Source organism: Lycorma delicatula, chromosome 7 (assembly GCF_047948215.1).
Source record: "Lycorma delicatula isolate Av1 chromosome 7, ASM4794821v1, whole genome shotgun sequence".
NCBI classification, from domain to species: domain Eukaryota; kingdom Metazoa; phylum Arthropoda; class Insecta; order Hemiptera; family Fulgoridae; genus Lycorma; species Lycorma delicatula.
Window position 1 is genome coordinate 30,401,855 of NC_134461.1, and position 22,620 is coordinate 30,424,474.

General features: G+C 28.6%; 1 protein-coding gene across 1 annotated transcript in view; it reads right to left on the reverse strand.

The window, feature by feature from the left end:
- Positions 1 to 3,488: 3,488 nt before the first annotated feature.
- Positions 3,489 to 22,620, reverse strand: part of Dark (Death-associated APAF1-related killer) — a 154,978-nt gene continuing 135,846 nt past the window's right edge. The window contains exons 19-22 of the mRNA XM_075370225.1: positions 20,388 to 20,528; positions 16,262 to 16,567; positions 10,246 to 10,524; positions 3,489 to 6,039 (exon numbers count right to left, since the gene is read on the reverse strand). Of these exons, the coding sequence (XP_075226340.1) occupies positions 6,028 to 6,039; positions 10,246 to 10,524; positions 16,262 to 16,567; positions 20,388 to 20,528 (738 nt within the window). The 3' untranslated portion in view covers positions 3,489 to 6,027. The remainder of the gene's footprint in view (positions 6,040 to 10,245; positions 10,525 to 16,261; positions 16,568 to 20,387; positions 20,529 to 22,620) is intronic.

Here is a 22,620-nt window from a genome sequence, read left to right on the forward strand (position 1 = left end):
TGAGTACCATGCATGCAATGTGTTTTCGTTGAACTAACAAAAAAAAAGAAAAAAAATAGAAGCCAAGCCCATATTTTTTTTAATGCTTATTTTAAGCGGATTACATGCAGTTTTATGTAACTAACTGTATGAGTTTACTAATCTAATAAAAGATAAATTGCAATGCTGAGTACATTTTTAAAGAAAAGACTGCATTAGTAAATGCAAATAGGAATCTTTATTTGACACAAAACATCTAGAACAACTTTTTATGTTAATTCTGAAAAAATAAAATGTTTCAAGTGATTCCATACAAAAAAAAAAACTACCCAATATAAAAAAAATTGTTAGATTATCTATTAAAATGACACAAATAATTACAAAGTTAATGAGAACGCTGCTTAAATTAACCTAAGCACCATATATTTATCTTTATATTAAATAAATGCAGATGTTTGGAATAAGCAAAAAATGGCCTACGAGATTTTAAATTACCTAGGGAAATTCACAAAGGTGGCTGGTAATAAAGTTTATAAGTATAAAGTAACATATATTATGTTTTTTTGTTGATTATTATTATTTCTTTGGTTTTTGGTGTATGTGATGGTGTTCTGGGTTTATCATTGTTGGTTTTTTGATTCCTATTTTTTTGTTATAACATTTATTTTAACAAGTGATAATATATTTTGACAATAAATTTAATGTTAGATCATGATTATGTTATTAAAAGAGAAAAATAAATAAACTTTTTTTTCATAACAAGCTATTGTGCTTAAGATAACCATACAATTTCAGAATTTATACATTTTTTAATTTTATTTGATTCTTTTATATTTAAATTTGTGATATTTGCTTCCTTTTATTACAATGACCATTTTACCTTTACATTCATTTTAACAAGAAGAATGAGTGAAATGACAATGAGTGAAAAAGTCAGATCCCTGAAGAGACTGAACCTAAAACCAGCTGATCTAGAAGCCCGCATTTTAACCAGGCCAATTAACCAATTGTTTCTTACAACAACTTGACTGATGATGCAGGATAGATACCTCAAAAATTTTTTTATGTTTTTCTCTTACTGTATTTGGTGGTTAAGTTGTTTTTTGAGTTTAATTGGCACACTGGTCAGTATGTTGATGAATTATTTGAATTTTCAGGAAGTATTTATATTATAAGTAATATATATATATATATATATAATATGTAACACTTTTTTGAGTATAAAGAGGTATACAGAAAAGAGGTACAATGAATTAAATGGTTACATAAAAGAAAGAGAATTAAAGAGAAAATTAGGAGTGCAAATCCCACACACCACTGTGACCTAACCTGCATGCTCTGCTCTGAACAGGAGCATAACCTTCTGTTAATTACTGATAACCCTCAGTTATCTGTAATAACTTGAGGGGTATTATAGATAATAAGGTAGGTAATAGTTTTCAACCATGTTTTATCATATTCCACATTTTATAATATTCAGTTCCAGGATTATTGAGTTCCATGAACAGATTATGCAATACATACATAACCTGTGTTGAGGTATTTTATCATTAACCATATTTCAAGGTACAGGGGGACAGCTAAATTTTCTGTCATTTAGAATGGTCCATTGTTGGGAATTAACCATTGATAAAACTTTCACAGTATTGTTTTTACGTAAATAAATAAAAACATCTTAGGAGGCACCATAAATGTGATGGTTCAATAATCTACTAAAATGTTTAATTAGTAGTACATCCTTAAATTAACTGATTAAATTTACAGATTTTCAAAATAATGATAACAATATTATTTACTTTTAAAATGAATAAATGGAGAATTGCACCTCATGAATCAATAAGTCTAAACAAACATACATAGACATACTGCTGATGTAAAAGTAATCAAGAAATATTAAAAAAAAATTATAATAAAAAAGATTGATAAATTTGTAATAATAATAAGTAATACATACATAATAAATATAAAAGAACATGTCGTGAGTGATTGTTGGATTGCTGAAAAATTAAATAAATAAATAAATATAAAAAAAAAATAAATAAATTGATAAAAATTTGTATTCATGTTCTTCTTATGGTGTAAGTGCAAAGTAAGAAAGGATTTTTTGAAATTCCAAGTTTAAAGGGTTAAAATGGAATAAAACTGAAATTTACCACCTTCTTTTTAAGTTCTCTGTAACAAAAGAAAATGTCAAGTTGTTTTTTGGTGTATGTAATCTTAATGTGAATATCTAAAACCCAATTTCTAGATTGTTTCTTGAAATTCAACCTTGAAAGCGGTGAAGAAAGGTAAAATAATTTTGAACAATGATTCTAAATTTTTCCCATTTCCAACAATAATAAATGAGCTATAATATATAATTTGGGCTTCAAATACTCTCTGGATAAATATTTTAAAACCATTTTTGGATTTTTTGAATTTTAATAGGTAAAATAACATAAATAGTTTTCTACATTTTACCGTTTTATGCTAATGCTATTGAATCAATCTTTACAAGATTTGGCAACATTGTGACAGTAACTTATGTTTGTAATTCTGATTATGTATTTCGCAAGCGAAGCTGTGATGGAAAATCTAAAAATCAATTAGTGGGTCCTGACTGATGAAACTGTTGTTTTGAAGAAATTACAATACATTGTGATAGTTTTTATAAAGTGAACAGACTTTTATCATTATTATTCTCACAAGCATGAGTTTAACAGAGGGGTCCAGGAGGTATTACCCCTGACTGGCTAAACATCTCTTGGCCGTGATGGGAAAAGCTAGTAACTACATAGTGCAAGCAAAGCTATCACGGGGATGCTAGTACATATATATAATTAGTGATAAAAATATTATGTAATTTAAGTAAATGCATAAAATCTCACTATTTTCTTATATTATCTATCAATCAATAACTGTTATATTTGTTATAATAATAATATTAAAAACAGTACAATATTTTTCTATCATATAACAATAATAAATAAGATAAATGTATATAGTCTATAATAATATAAAGGAATATTTACAATATTTTAATATATATATATATATAAAAAAACAATAATAAACTTTCCACTAAAAACCTATTAAAAAAAGTATTAAATTATTTACTATATAAATGGAAATTTATGATGATTTAACCTTTTTCTTATAATGTACCAAAAATAATTTGCTATAAAATTTAATTTTTAGTGCTATTATTATAAAATTTCTTCTTTAATTTTTTTTCAGAAGTAGCATGACTCTTTTTACAAGAATTTTGTATTTTTTACACTATTGCAACCAGAATATCAGTATAGTAGCAATAAATATTTTAATTATTCTAGTAAGTTAAATATGGTTAAAAAAAAATCATATTTTGTATACATACAAACATACCTATGAAATACATCACTTAAGAAAAAACACATTTTATTTAAATAATAGCTATATTTTAGTTTCAATATATATATTTTACATTTGAATAAATAAAATCATCTGTAAATTGATTGAAAAGTTGCTGAAAGACAAAACAAAACAATCAACAAAAGTTTTGTAATCAACAAAAGTTGATTACAAAACTTTGACATGTTTTACAATATTGATATATTCATTGGTAATAAATCATTTTTTTGATTTCTGTTTTTACTAAAATTACTTAATATATATCTTATTATGTACACTTAAAAACATGCAATACTAACAGTTAATAATAAAACAGCTAAATTTTCAAAATAAAAAGTTGGCACATATTTTTAATTAAAAAAATTACAAATATGATAAAAGAGATGTACATGTAAATAGCAGTGAAAATTGTCTTACAAATGAGACCTACATTATTCATTAACAAAATGTATATTTAAAAAAATTTTTTTTTTTATTAATTTTTAAACAGCATAAAATTTTTAATTGTAAAATTCATTTATAAATGAATTTACTGACTACTGTCAGTAAAATATTCCATCACCAGTTCTTACATTTTAACATTATTGTGTTTCCCATTCTAAGATAATACGTCATTCATAAAAAAAGGTAACAATTATTTTAAAAAAAAGTTTTTGAATCTCAACATTTACAATTCACCTGATATATAACTTTAAAGTTCCATGTCTTCCTTACTGGGAATTGATGACTTTTATAATAACTGAACATTTTTTTTTTCTGTTTAGCCTCCAGGAATTACTGTTCAGATATTACTTCAGAAGATGAATGAGAATGATATGTATGTAAATGAAGGCTAGTCTTGTACAGTCTCAGTTCGACCATTCCTGAGGTGTGTGCTTAATTAAAACCCAATCAACAAAGAACACTGGTATCCACGACCTAGTTTTCAAATATAGTTTTTAAAAATAACTGCCTTTACGCTCGACTTCCAAATCAACTGATTTGGGAAGATGCATTCTCCACTAGACCAACCTGGTGGTTTATAATAACTGAACTTAATTTTACTGTTTTTTACAATACACTACATAGCAAATTCCAGTACACAGTAGACCAGGCTTATTGTGGACAATTTATTTTTTTATTATTTTCATCTATGCTGCAAATAAACAGAGACTTTTAAAAAAACTAAGATCACTTTTGTCACAAGTTGTCCACTGCTAGAAGGCCTAAGTGTATCAGATAAGCACTTATTATTATTTATTCTGTATCTGTACCACATGAAATACAGAGTGGCTATGAAACATTTTCTAATTGGCTTGTCAAACAGTAGTAAATGAATAAGAACATGTACAGTACGCTCATATTCCAAGACTACAGGTAGTGCAGTAACACTCATTTCATAATGGCTGTATTATTGTATGAATGGCTAATTACTGCATAAATGATGTATTATTGCAAAGATAGCCTGTTGTGTATTAGTGAGAATGAAACACTTTTAATATGACCAGGCTATGTCTCCACGACTTTATTTAGTTTATAAGAGGATAGAACTAAGAAAAATAAGGTGTAAGTGACATGGGGAGAATTGGTATTGCCAAAGAACAACCTCATCCATTTACAAAGTAATGAATAAAATAGAAACATGCAACATTTTCAATATTTTAGTTCGCATCTATGATAGAAAATTTTGAATTTGACTGCCTGCTGCTACTAAACAGTGTGTATACAAAAGAAAATTGGAAAATTCAATTTTTCTAAAACTAGATAAATGCTATCATTATAATCTAAGTGGTTTAATGACCTTTCACTAAACTAAAATAACAATTTTTTTTCAGATAATTTTGAAATATTTCTTCTTATTTACATGCAAATTTATTATAAAATTTTAATCTTTAATATAATTAAGTAATAAATCTTCTTATTTGAAATAAATGAAATATCATGAAGGACTAATGATTTCCTAAATTAGTGGATATTTCCCCACCTTTCATATACAGTTATATCAAACATTATGAAATTTGTGTTCTTTAGAAATCACTCCCAACTACAAGTACAAAAGTTATCTTCAAGTTCAAATACAAAAGTTATCTTCTTCAAGTTCAAATACAAAGTCATGAACATACATTTATTTTAAACAGACAATTTTTACAGAAGCTTTGTATTGGTAAACAGGTAATGAAAAGAAATGCATAACATTAGCCAAAGCCAGGAATTAAAGATAGGATTCTTGATTTTAATATTTTCAGAACAATAATTTTCATACACTTCAGGCATTTTATTTTCAATAGCAACTCCCTTATTTCCCTTCTTTAAATTTAAAATAAAATAAACAAATCTCATTATACCCTAAAAATGTCACATAATTTATGAATGACCGCTAAATTAATATAAGCAAAACTAACATGAACTTTTTTTAATAGTTCGTGTTATAATAAATCTCACTCATTCTTTAAACAATTAAATATCACAATACATAAATGTATAATATCAAAATACATGAATTTTTATGCAAAACTTATGTGAAATAGTTGATAAAAGAAATTAATAATAAATTTTAAATACTAAATATTCACACATATGCAGTACAAAAAAATCATAATGAGCACACATACACACACTTACATAGTTAAAAAAATCAATTTCGATGTAAAATATAAAAGTAAAAACAGTATAAATATTTTTAAAAATTATTGAATAATCCTAGGTGTTTATCTGAAAGTAAAGAAAGAAGACTTAATTAAAATAACTATTTACTATAACAATATATAAAACAAGATCAAGGTAGTGTAGTATTAGTTATAATATTGATGCAAAATACTGGGATGGGATACCTAGAAATATTAAGCAACAGCAGCAAGCTGAGGTCTCAGATTAGGAGGCACGCAGATAAGGTATTAATGACGAAATTGTGAAAAAGCTCTATGAATTCAAAGGTGTAATGTAATGGAAGAGCTTCTGTTTTGCCTTCCTAATGAATATTGCTCAACGATGATTACATGGTGACTACTGGAAAAACTTTATACAGTCTCACAAAAAAAACCAGTACTAAAAATTACAATCCATTAAATTTATAAGCAAAAATTTTTTTTATGAGAAAACTCCATTTAAGTACTGGACACTAGTTATAAAATCTTTTTAAAAAATCCAACTTCCAAATGTAAAAAAAAGATTTGGTCAGACATATTGTACAACCCACTTAATGCTGATTCTTCTGTATTTTAACACCAGGTAATACAAATTATTCAACATTATTTAATTGTTAAATCCCTTAAAAGAATCTTCACATTATTAACTTCATTCAAAGTTAAAGTCAGCTCATACTGCAGAAATATTGTCAAGCTAAAAATTGTAGTTTATAATTTTGCATTTGAAAACCACAGCTCCAAAATCAGTATCCATCACAAATTTTCAGTTAAGATTAGTGTAAGATGTTAAAAGAAGTAGTTACAGATTAAAACACGACAAAAAATAATATGAAATATACAATTTCCAGAAATCATATTACACACAAAGTATTAAGTAAATAATAAAATATGTATTCTATTTAACAAAATTTATTTTTAAAAAGATTTTTACACTTTTAGAAAGGAATTTTAAAAACATTTCTTCTCTTTTTTCCCCTCCCAACCAGTAAGCTTCACAAGTTGTTGCAGCTTAAATGATCCTATTCTTGCCATCACCTCATAGAATGAATGTCCAACATTCCTGCAACCATCATGAGGTAACAATCCAACATAATCTCAGTCAGTTTATTACAATCCATCTTTTCAAAATGTTGATACCATTGTTGCAATTATTCCACAATTTTGTCATTGAGGTTATAAACATCCAATCAACTCTGTAATTTGTTCATTGTGGAGCCCATCTCTTCTGCTCATACCTACAACAGATCTCAAAAACATAATTTCTATAGTTTGGACCCATTTTTCTTATGAAGTCATCACCTGCGTCCAGAACCATATAATTCCACAAATACAAACAATATCTTGCAGAAATTAAGTATCATCTTCTTCCTTATTTTGTATTTTAAAAATCCTTATTGTTCCACACCCATAACTAAATCTCTAGATTTTGGGTCACTAACTGTCTCAAATAAGAAAATATATAATCCAAAAACATCTGTACGATTATTTGATCATTTTAATTTGAATCTCCGTGAATGACAAACCAAAAAATCTGTTTTAGGTAATGAAATCTTCATGTTATATTAATACGTGGTCTTTTTTAACTCCTATAAATAAATCTTCATTGTCAAATATTGTAGTATAATCAGTAAACAGTATCTGATTAATATCATCAAGCGCACATAAAGTACCCATCTTATCTTTCCACTATTGAATGTTGATAAATACAAATTAAAATAGGTGAGATGGCACAGCTTTATCTGATAGTACATGTTTTTCTCATTCTGGGGTTATTTTCCCATTATTAATCATAATGTATATTCTAGTGGACTTAACATTTCAATTAACTGTACAAGAAAATCTTTTTCAGATGTAACACCCTAAAGCTAACAAGGGTATATTTTTGGTCTTGTATTAAAACCTAAATTTATTCTTAATAAAGGGTTTAAAAATAATTGCTAAACATGTCCAACATCTATTAGTAGACAAGCTTTCATCCTTTTAATCATATTTCTAGATACTTATGTAATGTTGTTTCTGAAATTTTTCAGATTCCCTCCAACAAAAATGTACTTTTAATGTCATCCGTCACTTAGGTACTTTCTTTAATGTCATTGACATTAAAGTAGTATTCAAAATAATTTGTACCACTTCATCAGGTCAGAGCCCGGTAAATGTATCTCCAAAAATCTGTTTCCAGTTTTCATTGCAAATCAATTTAATTTTTTCATCTTTTCCAGTAATAGCAATTAGCTTTAGCTATTTTTAAAAATAAATTTTTGAAATTATTTTATTGACAAAGACTGAAATTAAGACATAGAAACATAAAGTCCAATACATTTATATATCTGGTATTAATTTAGGATTTGATTATATTTCAAGTATCAGTACGTCTCTTTGTTTCTGAATAACTAAATCATTGAACCAATAACAAACATCTTTTTGTTTATAATAATGTGGTTATTTTTTATTATCTGATATTATAATAAATTATAGAAGAATTTATCATTTCTCTCTGATAATTGTAGGAATTCATCAGCTCAGAACCAGAGAAACATAATTCTGTTTTACTTGTTTGCAAGAGAGTAATAAGACAGAATGAACACATTTTTTATGCACTTTTAACCTTATAATCTCTATGCTCACAAAAAACATTATTTTACACATAAATCAATATTTCTAATAAGAATTAAAATTAATAATTTTTAAATATATTTTCATTTTTTTTGATTAAGCGTTTTTAAAATAACCACCTTGGAGATACATTTCTCTGTCTGTAACAAAACTCTGATTATTTTGTTTTCTGTCACAGTGGAAAAAAAACTGAAATGTACGTGGACTATGTTCTTGCATGGTGTGCAGTTCCAAAACCTGGTCACTGTTTCTTTGAACCACAACATTTTATAGTTGTGAAATGAAAAAAAAAGTAAATATATAAGATCTTCAGGTCAGTACAGTATGGTATAAATAACTTCTTAAATAATATAAATGAAATTATATTTAAGTAATTATTGACTTATATCTATTTATATGTGACAGTACGATAACTCTTGGTGATTATGCATTATGATTAGCTTAATGATTTGTGCATTATAATTAGCAGTAATAGTGCTAGTTTTACATTTTCATTTGAGTTTAAATTTAAAATTATGGCTAGTTGGCATCTGATGGAATTTAAAAAAAAATTTAAGAACCTACACTACATTATAAATCATAATTGAAGCTTTTTTTTTGTCTTCAGTCATTTGACTGGTTTGATGCAGCTCTCCAAGATTCCCTATCTAGTGCTAGTCGTTTCATTTCAGTATACCCTCTACATCCTACATCACTAACAATTTGTTTTTACATATTCCAAACATGGCCTGCCTACACAATTTTTTCCTTCTACCTGTCCTTCCAATATTAAAGCGAGTATTCCAGGATGCCTTAGTATGTGGCCTATAAGTCTGTCTCTTCTTTTAACTATATTTTTCCAAATGCTTCTTTCTTCATCTATTTGCCGCAATACCTCTTCATTTGTCACTTTATCCACCCATCTGATTTTTAACATTCTCCTATAGCACCACATTTCAAAAGCTTCTAATCTTTTCTTCTCAGATACTCTGATTGTCCAAGTTTCACTTCCATATAAAGCGACACTCCAAACATATTGAAGCTAGGTTTACAAATTCAGAAATACCACAATGTTTATACATATTTTATTTATTGCAAACAGATTGTTGCATGTACTTACATGACAAAAAATACGTATTACACTGCATATCAAGCATTCATGCTGATAAAGATTAATTACATTCACTTGACTGAATGATTTATTAATTTTAAATAACAATAAACATGAAAGAACAACAGCTAAAACAGTACAATTATTATGTATACAGTATAGGGTGTAATTTAACTGCACCATTTGTTTTATCATTTGCATTATTGCAGCTGCTGCGAATTTTAAACTTTACACGATTTAAAATCTCTTGGAAGTGTAAGATGTTACTCTAAACCTTTTGCTTATACGTTTTTTAGGAATGAGAAATTAAAAAAGGGCTATTACAGCTTTTGTCATTTCGTTAAAAATGAAACTACAAATGAGATATCATTACAGATATGAAATTTTAATAACATATGGCTGTTGGCAGGTCGGGCAAAAAATATTACAAGAGGCAAATCATTAAAATTGATAATGCTATTAATGAACGAGTTTTACTTATATACTAATACTCTCTCTCTCTCACACACACACACACTATATACATATAAAAAAGCACACAAGTAAAAATAATAATAAAAAACATCTTACATCATCATCATCTTGTAAAGGATCAAATATAACTTCATGTATAGTGCTTTCGGTATCATTCACTACAAATATATTTGAATTTACACCTTTAAAAATGTTTGTTGCAGCTAATTGCGTTTTTGCAATTTTTACAGGTGTTTGAGGAAAACATAAATATACTCTATTTGAGCCTAAAGCACCAAACATGAGATCATTACCAATACTTATAGATTTTATTGGGCTGTCACCCAATTCAATTGAATGTAATGGTGTTTCATCAACACTATTACACTTCCAGATCTGAAATTACAAAAACATAAATAAATAAATTACTGAATGTATCAAGGGCCTTTGAGACCAATTGAATATTAACAATTATACATTTAGTTTAAATGCTAATGCATAGAAAGCAACAGAAAGGTGTGCTATGCCAAGAATTATTTGATAGAATAATCTTCATATCACATTAAATTAATTAAGGCCATCAAATTTTGACAAAAAATTATTTCTTAATTTGGTTTCATGGCAGATAAATAATTAATGACAGTAATTATATAATGAACAGTTAAAAAAAAATTAAAACTTGTATACTCTACTTTGTATCAATATGTTGCTTAGATTGGAATTTATGCAGCATTAAAGATAAAAGTGGAATATTTCGATTCAGAAAAATCATAGACATACAAAATAAGAAATTAAAACCAAAGTCTAAAGTTTTCAAACAATTTTAATGGAGTTTACTGAAAAAATTCTGTTTCCACCCATGCGCTTGATCAAATATGAAAAAAACTTTCAAATTTTTAAAACTTCTCTTCTCACTGATTTTTTTTTTAATTTGATGATTTTTGAAATCTGATGTGCACTGTCAAAAAGTAGAGTATAAGCTTTAATTAATTTTTTTATTTGTCTCCCTAAGCCCCTTGGTTGCAAAGTTAAACAGTTTGAATACAATCACTTTTTATCATAATATATAGATGTCCCTTAATCTTTTGTACCGATGTATAATATAGCAGTAGTACAAAATAAATAAAAAAAAGAACTGATTTATATTCTTTGTCATACAGCCGCTTTACTAATGCAAGTTCGAACCTTTCTTTGTTCTGTGTAGCAGTCACCAAATGTGTCATTTTGACAACTAATTATATGTATTTATATACAACTATTTATATATGTCAAAACAAATGAGTATTTATTATGTACAAAGCATTATTATTCAATTATCAACAATGAAATGAAGAAAAGGCTACAGGAAATACATATATGACAAAATAAAATGAAGTAGAAAAAAGAAACATATTTTTGAACATGAATTATAAACAAACCAATTACCAGATGTTATATGTTTTTATACCAAATTACAGCTTACATCATCCTGTTTAAAATGCCGTTTAGTTTATGAATCATGTAGCATTTCTCAAACATGTATTAAAATGATTAAATCATTAATGCTTAAGTCAATCTTTATATTATGACTTTTAGGTCTGTTTGAGTTAAACAATGTGATTTGTCCAATCCTGCATGAATTGATAGGATTATCAGTGCTTGTTCTAACTTGGTCAGTATGAATTCTGTCACATGCGGTAAACGAGTAATTGCATATTTATTCCTGTCAGTGTGTGTTGCATTTTAAACCTATATAAAGGCAGTAATTGTTTCTTTCATTTTCATTAGCATTTTCCTGTGCAATTGGTAGCACATTTTTTTAAAGTCAATCTTTTACTTACGTATTTGTGAAGTCAAAACCATGTTGGAAGCAGAAAAGAAGAAACGGCAGTACAGTGTGGAATATATTAAATATGAATTTATCGAAAATCCCACAAATCCATCACTGCTAATATGCCTTATTTTTCACAAAACGTTTTCAAATGAAGCGATGAAGCCTTCCAAGCTACAAGGTCATTTTAATAAAATTTACTCAGATAAGAAAGACAAAGATGTGGCCTGTTTTCAAGACCTGGAAAAGAAGTACATAGCTCAGCCAACTACATCAAAACCTTTTTCAGTGGCTTTCAAGCAAGATGATGACGGACTTTAAGCTTTGTACAATATCTCATTGTTATTGCTAAAAGGAAACTGCACACTATTGGGGAAGATTTAATTTTACTGGCAGTAAAAGAAGTAATAACTGCTGTGCTCCATAAACCAGCAGCAGATATTATCTGAAAAATTCCTTTGAGCAATAGTTCTGTGCAAAGACGAATTGATGAGATGGCTGAAAAAATTGAAGAATCATTATGCAATCATCTGAAGGCTTGCCAATTTTCAATTCAGTTGGATGAGTCCACTTTACCAACTAATGAAGCATTGCTGTTATCATACTTTGTTACAAAGATGAGAAAATATGTCAAGAACTATTACTTCCTAGAAATTTAGAAACAGATGCAAAGGAAGAAATCATATATAATACACTGGAAATGTTTTGTGATGAAAAGGAAATTCTTTTGAAGAATATTATATCAGTTGCTACTGAAGGCACCACAAAGCGCCATCAGGGCAATGACAAGCTATGACAGGGCGTCACAAAGGCTTCATAGTGTACTTAAAAAATAAAGTTCCAGATGTGCTTGCTGTACATTACATCATTCATCGCCAATATTTAGTTGTGAGAAACCTGAATGAACGCCTACATACACCAATGCAATATGTTGTCAGAGCAGTTAATAAAATCTGACACAACTCACTAAATGACAGATTATTTAGTCAGCTTTGCATTGCCAATGATGAAGGTTACAAACACTTGCTGCTTCACACAGAAGTGCGCTGGCTATCAAAAGGTACTTGTCTGACTCGATTTTACAATCTGTTTGACTCTGTGATAGAGTTTGTGGAAAACAAAGAAACAGAGTTGCACAACAAGCTCATTAATCAAAGAATGATACTGCATATTTGACAGACCAGTATAAATTGTTTAATGATGTTAATCTCAAGCTTCAAGGTGACGACTTGAACTTGATTAAAACAAAATAAGTTGTAGCTGCTTTGGTAGCCAAACTGAGAAATACTGGAAGACGTGAGTTTAATAACTTTCCTAATTTATCAGCAGTATCCTTCAATAATGAAGACTTGCTTGTTTACTGCCAATACTTGGAGAACCTCCACGGTGATTTCAAAGAACGATTCCGGACATTTTAAATATGGACATACCAGACTGGGTGTTTCATCCTTTTTCCCAGCTAGAAGAACAACTTATAGAACTGACAACAAATGAAATAAAAATAAAATTCAAGAATGGCTACCAAGAGTTCTGGCTGCAAAAGCCAATCCTACAACTGTACGCTGGATTATGGTTGACAGTTCAACAATTTCTGATAGCATTCCCATCGTCATATTTGTCTGAATGTAAATTTAGTGTTGCAGCAATGTTGCTAACCAAAAAGAGAAATTGGCTGCATATTTTAAATCGACTTATGGCTGTTTTTAAGAAAATTTGAGCCTGCTATTAACAAACTTGTTAAAGCACATCAGATTCATCCTTCACATTAATGTAAGTGTAATTTTTCAATTGAAAATTGCTTTGTTTTAATTATTGTATTGTTATATTGAACATGCTATAACTATTATTATTATATAACTATATAGATACAATTGTAATTTTTTTGAAAGCAATTTTAATAAAAATACTTCCAAATATGATTAAATGTACATTTTATTTGCTCGAATTTAAAATATACGTTTCAACTCAGAAATAGGATGTGCCACGTTTAAAAGCAATAATTGCAATTGCTGTTTTTAGGAGCGCATCTTAAAAGTGCATATGGAAAAGTAGGTCATGCCTTTTTCCAAGTAGTCTATGAGCACGACACAAGATTCCCTAAAAACCATAGCCTTCCTGCAGATGAAACTGTTTTAAGTTTTTTGGGCTCTTTCACCTGATCTCATCCACTGTTTGGTCTTTGATGTGAAATGGTTAATGCAAGCTTTATTTACTATAATAAAACATAGAAGAAACTCAGTGGGATCACTTTAAAATATGTATAAACACCCTTGAGAAATATTCAGTCAAATATCGGTTTTGGTTGACAGTTAACAAACACGGTACCCATCGACTGGAAAGCTATTTCATATCCAAAACATAGTATAAAATGTAGTGAACATGGTCTATCAAGATGTATGCAATGTCAGCAAGCTTGCACACCTTTTAGTCAGTGATGATTTAATATGGCATTGTGAATTTTTGGAACAATTTTGTCAGTTACAATTTTGGGTGTTCAAGCATTCATTATCTTGAATGGATGTATGATGTTTAAATTCAGTAGTCCACTTTTTTACTGTCATAAATAAAGGATCTATCTCTTTATATATAAGTCTTTTGAGTTAAACCTTTTAAAACAAAGTGCTTTATAACAGCTTGAACTTCAATTTTATCCGCTTTTCACAAATGTTAAAACTTGTTTGTTTTATTCGATTGCCATAAACAAGCAACTAAACGCATGTTGCTAAAACTTTACAGAATGCCATCTAAAGGATAATAATAATAGACAAATATCGTAGTCATTTAGTCATACTTGTGTCTGCTGAGAATTTTCCAAGTAATCCTAGTATATAGATTAGAATATCTGTTATATATGTACTGATGTTCAGTTAAAATTTAATAGCTAGGTTGAACTGAACAATTCTTTTATCAGTTTTTTTTTAATTTAAGGATTGTTTTAGGTATAAATTTATCCAGATAACTCCATTAATAAAGGAGGCAATGACAAACAGATTGTACATTTATATATTTTTTGAATTACTTTTTATGAGTTAATATTTTATTCTTTGACTACACAGTTCCATGAATGAAATGCAGAAAAATGGCAAAATCTTATTTTAGCATTTCATTTATTAAAACTGGGTGAAATGTTCTCAAGATATCGCAGCTATTAAATGGAAAATTTTACTGTAGCATCATTTGTTTTTTTTTATACAATTGAGTTATTTTTTATAGCAAATGTGATGTATCATATACTTAATTAACATTATAAGTGTAAATAATATTGCTAAATATGTTTTATTTTCACATTATCCTTTGTACTTCACACAAAATTAAAACAAAAGGGTTTTGCATCAATGCCAATTTCTGTTCATTATCTTGATTTTTACCCGTTCACTAATTTTACAGGATTATGCATGAACAACATATAACTTGCTTTAATGAAGTGTGAAGACAACTTATTTAACAAGAAGTAACAATTTACATGACTAAAATCTAGCAATCTGCTATTTTTAAACCTAAATATCTGAAGTGGGGCATCTCTTAAGAGAAAAAATCACTTTTTTCCATTAACTCACTCAGTATGTATTTAATACAAAAAGAACTAAGTCAAAGATTAAATCAACTCCTTGGTTTATTTTAGCAATTTTTTTTTAAATTTGTAGATTCAGGATACATTTTAGCAAAATATTTCAAGTAATGGAAATAAACGTACAGAGAATAATACATACAATTTTCACAGAAACCTAAATGAAATTTCAAAAAAGGTTTCCTTGTCTCATCTTGCAAGGATAGTTTTCTGCAACTTAAACACTAAGGAAGAATATAAAAGAACAATTTTGGAGGGACAATAAATAAAAATAAATAAGATTTAAAACAATTTTTGTAGAAAATATTACTTTATGGAAAATAAATAAGATCTGGCAGAGAAACAGTAGGTACGTAATCTTGTTTAAATATACATATTCTTGAAAATCATACAATTTTTTTTCAAATTTATTTTATACATTAATATTCTAGTTTTGATATCATTATTACTTAGATACTTGAATAAAAGGAAAAACACCAGAATTACATTTTTTAATTTTTAATAATAAAAAAGAAAATATAACAAAATTAAAATCATTAAATAGATCATTCCTCTTTTATTCAAGTAAGAATGTTTTTAATAGTCAAATTTTAATTTAGTTTGAAACTACAAGAAGACATTTTATATGTACCTGGAATATCATTTGACAGCTCTGATTTGGAGTTTTGACAAGATGAAAGAAAATTAGAAATGTTAAAAAAAATACAATCAAAATGAAAAGAATTAAGAAATTATTAAAACTGAATAACATATACCTTTACAGATCCATTAACAGAGCCAACAGCCAGATGTTTAGCATCAGGTGTAAAACTAATGCAAGTAGGTTCAGAAGTTGGTTTAATACTGCAAAGCTTATCATCATTATTTTCAACTTTTTTATCACTTAAATCAGTGATCCAAACTAAATTATTTTTTGAAATAAGAGCCACCATTGGTGAGTAATTTGGATCAGTACATACATCACATGTATGAATAACTGCACCCTCAGCAATCCTATTACTGAGGGTGTAATCTTTTATATCAGCAATTATAATCTGTGTCCAATTCTGTATATTCCATACCTGTTTAACAAAGTAAAAAAAAAAAAAAAAAAATATTCATAAAACTTTTCACTCATAAAAATATTTTTAAATCTAAATTATCTTTTGTATAACAACTACAAGGATAAATCAAATATAAATAGGATTTTTGTTCCTGAGTGTTTACGGCTGGTAGGACTGAGCCCGTGCTTCTAGTATGCTTGGGTGGGGTCATTAGGAGTGGGGAGAGCCAGCCATTCTACACTCCCAACCAATTCGTCAGTAATGCTTATGATGTCGGAGCAGCAGGTACACCCCCTACTGCACAACACATAATTATAAAATTTCTTGCTTGTGAAGTTGTTCAAGAGATGGAAATTTTCCGGAGACTGACTGCACAGTTCAGGAACCAAACATTATCAAGGACTTGTGTGTTTGCCTGGCATAAAGAGTTCAAGGAAGGGCAAGAAGGAGTGGAAAATCCGGAACATAACTGCTATCCTCGAACCCGCATTACAGACGAAAACATTTGCAAGACATTGCAAAGACATCTTCAAGACATTCTTGAAGATTGACGGGTGAGAGTATCTGAAATTGCAGAACAGGTCAGAATAAGTTATGAGAGCTGTCAAGCGATCATCACAAACGACCCACAATTCGGTATCATGTGCGCCAGATGGGTCCCTCGCCTTTTGACCACATATCAGATGTTGAGATGTTTGGAGGTTTGTTAGAGGCTTACAGCAAGGTTTGCGAAAGACGGTGATGCATTTTTGAGTCGGATCGTCACCTGCAATGAAATTTGGGCCACCACTACACTCCCCAGTCGAAACAAGCCAGTATGAAGTGGTGGAGGAAAGTGAGGCAGCCTCCAGTGAAAGCCAAGACTCAACTGTCAGCTGGCAAGGTTTTTTCAACTGTTTTTTCGACCGTTGCATTTTGCTCATTGATTTTTTGCATGAGTGATGCAAAATCAATGCTGCTTACTACTGCAAGCTGTTGAAAAAGGTGAGAGCTGCATATCGCCACAAAAGACGAGACGAGAACTGATTCGAGAGGCCATCCTCCTCCACGACAACACCAGGCCCCAAACTGCAGCTCTAACAGTATCAAAACTAGAAGAAATGCACTGGACTCAACTTGATCATCCTTCCTACAGCCTGGACCTGTCATCCTGCAATTTTCATTTGTTTGGGCTGCTTAAAGATCTAGGAGGGAAACAATTTGAAGATGACGAGGGCATGGAGGGATTCATGTGCAATTAGCTCCTGACGCACGAGGTTCATTCTACAATGTTGCGATAAAAAACCTTTCTTCTTGGTGGGAAAAATGTATTTCTAAAGCAGGAAACTATGTAGAAAAATAAATTATATTTGCCTTTTATTTTTCAATAAATAAATTAAAAAAAAAAATTAAATCCAATTTATATTTGATTTATCCTTGTACTTAAAAACTCCATTTATCGGATGCTGTAATTAATAATAAAAACTAGAATACGGGAACAAAATTTACAAGTAATAAAACAAATGAGGCAAAGTAAATGTAAAATAATATAACATTTTAAGTAAAATATTTTAAATGAACTCAACATATTCAATTATCTTAAATGAACTTAATATTTCTTCATTACTTTATGAGTAATTTAATTTTAATTATTTGAGAATATATGTTTAATTTCAATTAGTAACAAAGTTCAGTCAGGCAAGACAGATACTAGATTACCGTATCATAATGTCAATGGAAGATGAAAGACAAAAAAAAAATATAGACACAGTAATCAAGTAACTGGAAGTGGGAGCTATGTATTACAAGAAAAACCAACAGAAAATAAACTATGCATTGTAAAATACCATTAAAGCTACAAGAGCAAAAGATCCATTTTAACAAGGATATAATATAAAAAAGTTTTCAGAAATAAACATTCAGAACATCCAATAATTTAGAACAGCAGAATGGTTACTGATTTCAGTCGTAGTATAAATATGAACAGATGAAGGATTTCTTGATGTTTAAATCCTGATGTTCTATGACAAATATTTTGATGATACTTTTGTGGGTTGAATTTAATCACAAAAACTTCTAATAATATATTTTGAGGTTTATATAGTGTCAAAACTAATTAATTCTTGCTCATGTAATATATTAATACTAACAGGGTACAGATAATTATTATATCCTATTACATTCTATTCCATGGTGCTCTTTACACAATTCAAATTATTTCACTTTAAATGCCAAATGTTTTAAAACAATAACAAAATTGTAAAAATAAACATTTGCTAATTAAAAGTTGGTACTCAAAAGGAACAAAGAAGATAGTAATAAAAAAAATTGTTTTACTCTTAGTAGAAATAACCTATTTAGATTTCTTGGTTGGTTTAGCCACTGAGAAATAGAGGTCAAGTTTAGGAGATGTGACTCAGATTTGAATGCAGCACACAAACCATGACTTATGCGATGTAAATGATAGTCAATTTTTTTAATAGTATTTTTAGATTTATACAGCATAATTCCTATTATTACTACTTAAATAATATATAATTAAAATAAAAAACTGTCAGTTATAGATTGTATTCAAACAATGATACATTACAATAAATTAAATTTAAAAAAATCATATAATCAAAGTTGTATTAAAATCAATAGTTTAATATTACTATTTACAAATTAAAAATAGACTGAACCTATTATTTAATATTAGACATTGAAGACACCTGAATATGGTTGAAGACTGCATTTCATAAATAAAAGAAAAATTTACGTTTATTAAAGAGAATATTATTTATAAAAAATATTTCATATTATATATATGGAACATATAATTCCATATCTAATCATTTAAATTTAAATAGAAGGAATGGTATAAGTGAAGAGATTCAGTTTGAAAAAGCTGACAACACAGTTGTAGGACTTTTCCATCCTGCGGCTTGCTTACACACGCAACTTAATTTAGTATATCAGTGCTACTTTAGCACTCACTCCTTGTGAAGTCCGGGGGTGGGGGCACTACTGATGCAGTATACCCACTTAGCCACTAGTTTAGAGCACTTTTTAGGGTGGGCATGTGATTTTGCAAAAATTATTTTTTAATTGTTAACAAATGTGCCTAAAAAAAAAGACTTTAATTAGGTAAAATCTTGAGATACTGAGGGTGACGTTGCTCTACAGCTCCCTTGATCTTTTAAGTTGAAAATTTAATAGCATCAATGCCCCATATATAGAAGTAATCTGACCAAGTTTGGTCAAAATCGGTCTGGTAGTTTTGCAGATGTAAGGTGATTTAGAGTGCGACACTGAACACATACATATACATATGAACATCTGGAAAATTTCCATCCAGTTTTTGGGCTCTTTAGGTGTCAAGATCCGGCGAAAACCACATATGTCCAAATTGGACTGATTACAATACTTTCCCTTCTACAGCTATAGTACTAGATGGGAAAGTAAAATGATACTTCAATTAAGTCAGGAGCTACCATCTGCAATAATAATAATAATAAAAAAGGTAATTATTTATAACATGAAAATTCACTACTAGTTTGTCTGACTAAAAGGAAATAGCTTTTTTTTAAATATTTTTTAATGTTTATTTTTGAAATTACACAATAATCAAGGTGACATTATCAAAAACATGTTTTAGCGACCTAATAGTTATGCTTTACCTCAATTTATTTTAATTAAAATAGTGGTAATGACATGTATATAGTTAAGATAAGTTACAGGATATATTATAAAGATTTGTTTTTTAATGAAACTGTTGAAAAAATAATTTCCATTTCATATTCCCATGCACAAACTTCCAGCTTATATGGTGAATTAATCATTTAGAAAATGATTTTAACTTAAATTTATTATTATTTACCTTAATAGTGCAATTTTTTTCTATTGTAAGAATCTGATGAGCTTTAGGTTGTAAGTATTTAAAACGTACTTCAGCAAAATAATAACAACCAATAATTTTAGACGTAGCATTGTACTGTTGGACATTTTCATTGTATGATACCTGAAAACCCAATAAATTAAATAAAAAATGTTAAAATTTATGTTATCTACATATATACATGATATTACTAATAAAATTATAAAAATTAATCGGTGATAATAAATAATTATAAATACAAAGCAGTTATTTATTGCAGAAAAAAATAACTAAGAAACCGATATTCAAAAAGAAAAATTGTAGGAAGGTATAACAAAAGATATTATATGAATGAATAAAGAAAGAATTTTTTTAATACATAATAAAGTGTTTAAAGTAACTTAAGATTGCAACAGAACATTCATTTATAAGGATACAATAATGCACTAACTGTGAACATGATAATAAGACATGTTTCCAGATGGTAAAAGTGGGGGAATGAAGCTGAAAGCAGATAGAAATGAAGTTCTTGAGGTTAAGTTCAGTTAAGCTTTAAGAAAATTTAAAAACGTGGCATCCAAAATGGTATTCATGATTTTATAAGTAAATAATAAAATATCTAATACATTTAGATACTAAATACATATATCTAAATACATTTCAATGCACGCATCCATTGCTGCTTGGCAATCATCTAAACTATATCCATCCAGGTGCGATTGATTATGTCAGGTAACCCCTGACATAATATGTTATCATGTGTTACGATGATTCCTCTCTCTCTCAAGTATTGTAGATCACAAATTATTTCTGTGAACTATGTTTTTACTGGAACCCTCTCAAATAAAATCTTGAGCATCAGATCACGACTTCTTTCCACTCAGGAAACAAAACCATCTCTCTAGATCCCTCCATCAAGAACCTCCCACAGAGTGCAACCCTTTTATTTCTTTCAATATTGATAAAACTAAGAAAATACAAAATATTCCAGGACAATGTAACATTTAACTACTGAGCCTGATGATGTTATATAATATTTGAACTTTATAAGGGAAGCTAACTTACTAACTTATAGTTAGGCTTGTTACTAACTTATAATGAGGCTTGTTTTAACTTAATAATAATAGACAATATTTTTTCTACATAAAGAGAATCTTCGCCTTTAATAGAATTTAATGTTAACTTAAAGGTATAATAAATTTTACAAAAATAACCTTTTAATTACTGGTCATTTATATGCCCATCTAGCCACAAATTAAAAATTTATAAACTGAATATTAAAAAAAAATACAAGGTTAACGCTTCTAGGAAGTCATATTTCTTACAGGAATGTTGAAGTGGAATAGAAGTAGCTGTTTAAATTTAGTTAGTTAGAGATCAGTAAAGTTACATCAAAGTTATATATACATAATCAACTAAGATGCTTTATTCCATACTATAGGTTTATCTGAAGAGTATAAACATACTATACAATTTCAATTTGTTGTTGAGAATTTCTAAATTCTATAGTTGCAATGACTAATATATCTGTAAATCTGCAGAGTAGCTTCATTAAAAAAACATAATGCACTTAAGTATTACGACACATAACTGTCTTCACCATTAATCTATTCAGCATATTTTCAGTGAACTCAAATCGTTTACAATGGTCACCTATAAAGATTTTATACATAATTTGAATTTTGTAGGCTTGCTTGTATGAAGCACATTTTGTATTTGTTGTTCTAGGAATCATCTCCAAGACATATACATAGATTTAGTTAGACTACCTACCCACATTGTCTCAGACATCCCACATTCCCCTCCTATATAGGAGACCAGCCACAGATAATGTGCAAACTTTCCATTTTTTTAAACTGATTAAAACAAGTCTGATCACAAAAATAAGTCATGTTAAATGTAAGTATATCAATATTGTCAATGCAGTTATAATTGATTAGCATACCCCAATGCAGACCGTGCTTTCTGCTGCATTGATTGAGATGGAAAATGGTAAGAACGTTAATGTGCATGGTCTTAAATGTATACAAAGTCACTGCAGTGATCACAATAAAAACACTTAATCTCTTGAATAGTGTATTAACTAAGAATTTTACACTGGAAATAAGAACCTCTTTTTTGCTACAGACTAATTTAAAGCAAATATTTATATACCAGGTGATATTTAAGAATGGGAACAGCTATATACTACACATCTGAGGGGTATTTAGATGCAGAAAAAATGTGGTTCTACAGA